The sequence below is a fragment of the Vicia villosa genome, linkage group LG2 (assembly GCF_029867415.1).
Source record: "Vicia villosa cultivar HV-30 ecotype Madison, WI linkage group LG2, Vvil1.0, whole genome shotgun sequence".
Taxonomy (NCBI): Eukaryota; Viridiplantae; Streptophyta; class Magnoliopsida; order Fabales; family Fabaceae; genus Vicia; species Vicia villosa.
Genome location: NC_081181.1, coordinates 43478852 through 43484922, shown reverse-complemented (window position 1 = coordinate 43484922; position 6071 = coordinate 43478852). Strand labels below are relative to the sequence as shown.

The 6071-nt window shown below is 33.1% G+C and overlaps 1 protein-coding gene across 1 annotated transcript; it reads right to left on the bottom strand.

Moving 5' to 3' along the window:
- Positions 1 to 891: 891 nt before the first annotated feature.
- LOC131650275 (receptor-like cytosolic serine/threonine-protein kinase RBK1) lies at positions 892 to 5719 on the bottom strand. The gene is made up of 8 exons (XM_058919991.1): positions 5426 to 5719; positions 4747 to 5223; positions 2557 to 2814; positions 2301 to 2452; positions 2134 to 2213; positions 1913 to 2051; positions 1656 to 1805; positions 892 to 1496 (listed from the first exon to the last, which is right to left on the bottom strand). The coding sequence occupies exons 2-8, from the start codon at positions 5177 to 5179 to the stop codon at positions 1338 to 1340; spliced, it is 1371 nt and encodes a 456-aa protein (XP_058775974.1). The 5' UTR covers positions 5180 to 5223; positions 5426 to 5719; the 3' UTR covers positions 892 to 1337.
- Positions 5720 to 6071: the final 352 nt, after the last annotated feature.

Genomic DNA, 6071 nt, shown 5'->3' with positions numbered 1-6071 from the left:
CGTGCTTTCTCTCCCCTGTTATGTGTTCCTTGGCATCTTCGCACAAGCTGGCTTAATTATGTTAATATTACGGATAGTATCTCTTTTTTGGTTTCTCATATTTTCCGCGAAGGAAATAGCTGTGCGGATTCTCTGGCGAATATAGGGCTAACTACTTCTGATTACACTAATTATAGTAGCATTCCTAGTTTTTTGAGGACAGATTTTGTAAAGAATAGGCTTGGTTTGCCTTTCTTTAGATTTAGTAGTTCTTGAGAGGGTCTTAATTTATGTCCCCCTCCTTTTTGTACCAGTTTCTTTGATTTATATATAACCTTATTAAAAAAAAAAAAAAATCCATAGAGACTTAAAACAATGTCACCATTACTTCTTTAATTCTTTTTTTTTAACACATTTATTCATTCATTAAAAATATCTTTAAAACATTTGTTTACATATTAAGACAAAAAAAAAAAGACAATATCTCAATCAACCCTTGATACTCTTAAGTACCTGACGCAATTTCATTTATGCCTCCTACTTTCGGAGATACACATCACAAAGCATTATTTTTTGTCAAAGAATTTTTTTGGAGATTCATCTACGGAAATATTTTAAATTGAAAAAACTTCAACATAATTCAACATTCTGTAGACGCACCTCCAGAACAAACCAAATTTTAGCCAAAAAAGATACTTCTTGATGTGTATCTCTAAAAGCGGAGAATATTTTTGAAAGCACACATGGTGTCTAAGCACCCTAAAGGGTAAAGGGTGAGATAAGAGATTCACAAAAGAAATGATCTTCCTATTAACAAAGAAGTCCCACATTTTTTTTCATTTTTGTTAAAAAAACTTGGAGTTTTTTAGTAGACAAGGCAGGGGAAAAAATGATAACGACTAAAACAAATAGTAGCTTTCATGGAACCAAGATGTTCCATAATATTTTTTTCATAATATATAATATAAAGAAATGGAAACAAGATGCATACAATTGATTGAGACTGATGAAATTGGGATGGAAACAATGCCAAAGCAGAGTCAAAAAATACAAACACTGCTAGCATCATTTCTAACATTACATTGTTGCTTGTGAATTACTTGTGTCACAAGCATCAACAAAATGCCTAAAGCCACAACTAAGAAACTGTCTTCTTGGTTGATGGTTCCCTACAGGTTCATGCTAAATTACAAGCCTACTAAGCTTGAACAAAAACACAAGCCTGAGACGATTTCAGATTCAGCCGCACACAAAATGCTACACACCGATTATTCCATAGCCTTTCACAATACATATACAAAAGGAGGAACAAGAAACCTTAAAATGCAGCACACAGGAAAGGACTAAAATAATGTATATCATTCCATGATTAGTTCCCTATGGCGGTTTAGGTCCTTCAAGTAATTTGAACAAGTGTAATCTTCTAAGTCACATGCCTCTAACATGAGTGATTTTGAGGAACCTGAGTTTGCCTTGGAATCTAACATTGTTTCCTCGCCCTTTAATAGCCGTGTAGCCTTAAATCAAAATAGAAGCAAGTCAGGTTCAAAACACCGACCGACACATGTGATTATATTCAATCACTTTCGTATTTTAAATTATTCTCTGTGATACGTGTCAGTGTCGTGTCTGATGTCTGTGTCAATGATTTATAGAAATGGTGTTTATTTCGTTACCTGTTTCATGAATGGACGCTTGGAGGTTGAATGGTGGACGCACAAGGAAGCCGTTGCCATGGTACGCTTCATTTCAATAGGATCATAATTCTCTTCTAATCTCGGATCTGTTAGCTCCTTGACATTGTTTGAATCAAGTAGTGGCTTGGCCTGGCAATAGTTTATCATGATCATATCTTGTCCCATTTAAATTAAATAGTATATAAACATTAGCAGAACATTGCAAGCTATAATGTTAAAATCTTAGTACTCCTTACCCAAATCACAAGACTTTGCCTACTATCCGAATCAACAGCACGACGACCTGTTATAAGTTCGAGTAGCAAAACGCCGAATGCGAACACGTCAGTCTTCTCATCCACAATACCATGCATAAAGTACTCCGGAGCCAAATATCTGCAGATATACATGGAAACATAAAGTGTTTTAGAAAATGGTTATACTATGAAGAAAACATCATAGAGGCTTCAAGACTAACCCAAATGTTCCTTCTATAGGAAAAACAACATGGTGTGCCCAATTATTTGGAAGCCATTTTGCAAGTCCAAAATCAGATATCTGAAGTTTAATACAAAAAGGAATAATGTTGATTAACTTTTACGGTAAGAAGAATCTAAGATGAAATTACATCGCTGGCAACAGTACCTCAGCTTCATAATTATCATTGAGTAATATGTTGGAGGCTTTGATGTCCCTGTGAATAATTCGTCTCGGACAATCTTTATGAAGATAATGCAATCCGTTAGCTACTCCGATAGCTACCTTGTACCTTGTCTTCCACTCTAAGCCTTCAGAACCTTACATATTGAACATAATTGTGTTAGCTAAATAGCTACACAAGTTAGAAATATTAAGTGCTAGAAAACGGACAAGTAAAAGCTATGGAAGAAGCGCTGCATACCGAAGAGTAAAGACGAAAGACTTCCATATGGTGCTAATTGTAGGACAAAGTAGAGACCTTTTTCGATACCAAACCCTATAAGGTGTGTAGCATTCGGGTGGCTTATGTGCGCGATGATTCCAAGCTCCGTCAAGAAATCACCGGCTCTATCGGCGAAATCCTTATCGTTCTTCATTAGCCTCTTAACTGCTACAACTTGACCATCTGATAATTGTCCTTTGTATACTTCAGCATGACCACCTTTTCCAACCAAGTTCTCTAGCAAAAAATCAAGATTAGACAAACAAAATGTTATGTTCTTTTACATTCTAAATTCAAACACAAAGACTAAAAGTTAATTTTTCTATTGGACTACCACAAAGGACAATCTCAATGGTTGACCTAATTGCACCCTTAATTTAAAAATTGACAAATTGCAGATATTTTGGAAAAAAAAATTGACCATCAGTAACCGGCCAGAGAACCGCCTAATCTCATTTAGGGATCAGTTCAGTCATCAAAGGGTTTCAACTCCCTCCTCAACATAATTGCGGGGATTGAACTGCAGTCTATCCTACCTTGATATCTTTTGGAAAATAAAGTACAAATGAAAACAATGATTTGGAACATGCTGGGTCAAATTTTACTCGGTTGAATGAATCTACTACCAGATTGGGAACAAATATAACATCATGATATGTCTTGATTACAACATGTACTGACCAAATAATTCAACAGTGGTGTGTACAGAAAGCAGTCATTGAAACCAATAGTACTAACTATTTTCCACACTACTGTCAAAAAAAACATTTTCCACACCATAAAACATACTACTCTACACTAGTCACTATTAGAAACAAGTTTTTTTTAAGATTCATTGGATAAACAATTTACGTTCATCGTTATACTATCATTTTAATTAAGTAATTCACAATTTATAAATAATATTTATATATTTATTAGTAATTTTTTTAACATGTGTGTTTAAAATTCGTGTCACTATCATTTCTCATATTTCTCCCGAGGCAGGTGCCGATGAATAAGGTATGGCGGACCCTTGAGAAGTTATTTGTCCTTGTCAGCCTTATTATGTTTTGGGTCAAAAAGGTTGTCTGCTCTATCCTCCTTCTCCAATAACACAACAAGAACATCAATATTTGACCCAAAAACCAACTCCCAAGTAGACCAGAGTCATCACCACCACCCCACTAATATACAACAAAATTCTTTTTTTATTTGATAGTTCAACTAGTATGATTATTCATTCATATTGGTCTTATTTATAAGAGAAAATTTATTGTTTAGATTTATCAAATAATTAATATATTTGAATTGTTATAGTTCAAATATATTAATTATTCAATGAATCTAAAAAGTCAATTTCTCTTATAAATAAAAGGGTTTAATGGATATGCACTGACAGTGTAAAATAGTTTTACACTGTCATCCAATAGAAAACCACAAATCAGCCATGTCATTAAAAGTTTTTTAAAATAAAAAAGGGCTTTAATTGAATATATGATTGTGATTGATTGACAGTGTAAAACTATTTTACACTGTCAGTGCATCACCCATTTTCTCTAAATAAAATCATAAGAATATTTGAATTAAAAAGAAATAGTGTTGACGACAATATTTATTTATATTTATATATTAATTTAAATAATTTATTAATATTTATAAATCAACAATTTTAGGGTAGTATTATCGACAGTATTTATTTATATTTATGAATTAATTTAAATAATTGGTTGATATTTATAAATGTTATTGAATAAAAAAACAATCCTAATTTTAAGAAAGTAAATATAAATTATCTTTTTAGTAAATTGTAAATGAATTTTCTTACAAAACTTAAATATGATTTTTCAAAAACATTATTTTCAATTTTTAAATTCTTTAATTTGTGTGTAAGTTTAACCCATAGACTGTTTGACTATTATTTATACATATTTTGTTAATCTGTATTTAATTGGCAAATAGATGAATTATTTGAGTTACTAACTAAAATCATGGGACAATCTCTATAGAAGGTTACTATTTCCAACTTAAATTTTTATAAAAAAATATCTGAATTGATAGCTATGTAAGACATGAAAACTATAACGGGTGTGAATTCTAACCGACCCCGACATCCAATTATTTACTTTAAATGGTGAAATTAAATGCTATAATAAAAAAAAAGGGAGAAGATAAAGAGTTAGTAAATACCAGAATCGAAATCATTAGTAGCAGCAGCAAGTTCAGCATAATCAAAGTTCCTCCAAGAAGGTTTCGTCGGAATAGCACCAATATCAATACTCTCTTCCGCACTTCGAACCCGAGCCAATTTCTTAGTAAAACCTTTCCTAGTAATTTCGTGCGTGGCCGCAGTAAAAATAGGAATGGCCGATAATTTTCTCACCGACTTAAACCTAAAAACATCCACCATTGTTTTCCATTGCTGCAATTGAGTTTCTTTTACACCGCCTGATTTTCCTATCGGCGGCGGTGAAGGCGACTTCTCCGGTGAATAAGAGCCGAAACTGCTGCTCCCACTGTTGTCCGACTCTGTTCCTGAAACAGGCGTGTCTAGTACCGCTCTTGGCGATGCGTCATCGTCGCTAGAAAACTCTTTTCCGTTATTATCAACGCTTGATTCCATTTCTGGGTTTTTGTTCTCTTCCTTTTTCCCTCTCTTTTCAATCTCTGCTACGAAAATCAAACACCACATTTTTACAGAGAAAAAAACTTGTAATTGTTTTTTTTGCAGACAGAAAATAAATATGAATATTAATTTACGGTAACGAATTTATTGATAATATTTTATTAGCCATAACTGTGCTGTTTGTTTCTATGTATAGTGCAACCGAAACAAAGGAAACTAATAAAATTTGTAATAAAGGATTACCTTAAATTTTTTTTCTCCAATGTTATGAATTATGACTACTTTTCCATTGATTTCAACGAGGAATATCTCGAACTGCACCTGAAATATGATAGAAAAAAACCTTCTTTACATTTGGTGAGGGTATGAAAAAAAAATAATAACAGAGGAGGAAGATGGATGATGAAGAGAGAGGGTGTGAATGGATAGAGAAGGGGAACAGAGAAGAAAGAGTTTTCTGATTCTAAATTGGTGTTTTTTTATGAGCGGTGCTTATTGTTGGGAAGAGAGGGGCGTGTAAATTCTTGCTTTGAGATGGAGTGTTGGGGATTTTGCTATATTTATACACCTCAAGTGTTTTTATTTTTATTTTTATTTTAATTTTAACTTGTATTCCTTTCTTTTTTTTTGTTATGTTATGGAAAGTTTAAATTGGAGAAGGTTGTATTCATTTCTTTTAGTTATTTGTTTTTGTGGGGGCTAAGTTTTATTGTAATCACATTGTACTTGGTTAAGGGGATTGTTCACTATAACCCTGGTCTACTATTCTTAAATTATATACAAACTCGAGGGAGTGTGGTAAGGTGGGAGTCTTGAAAGACCAAGCTATTATGGTTAACGGTTTTGTGGTGTATTTGGAGATATAGGAACGATATAGTTTTCAACGGTG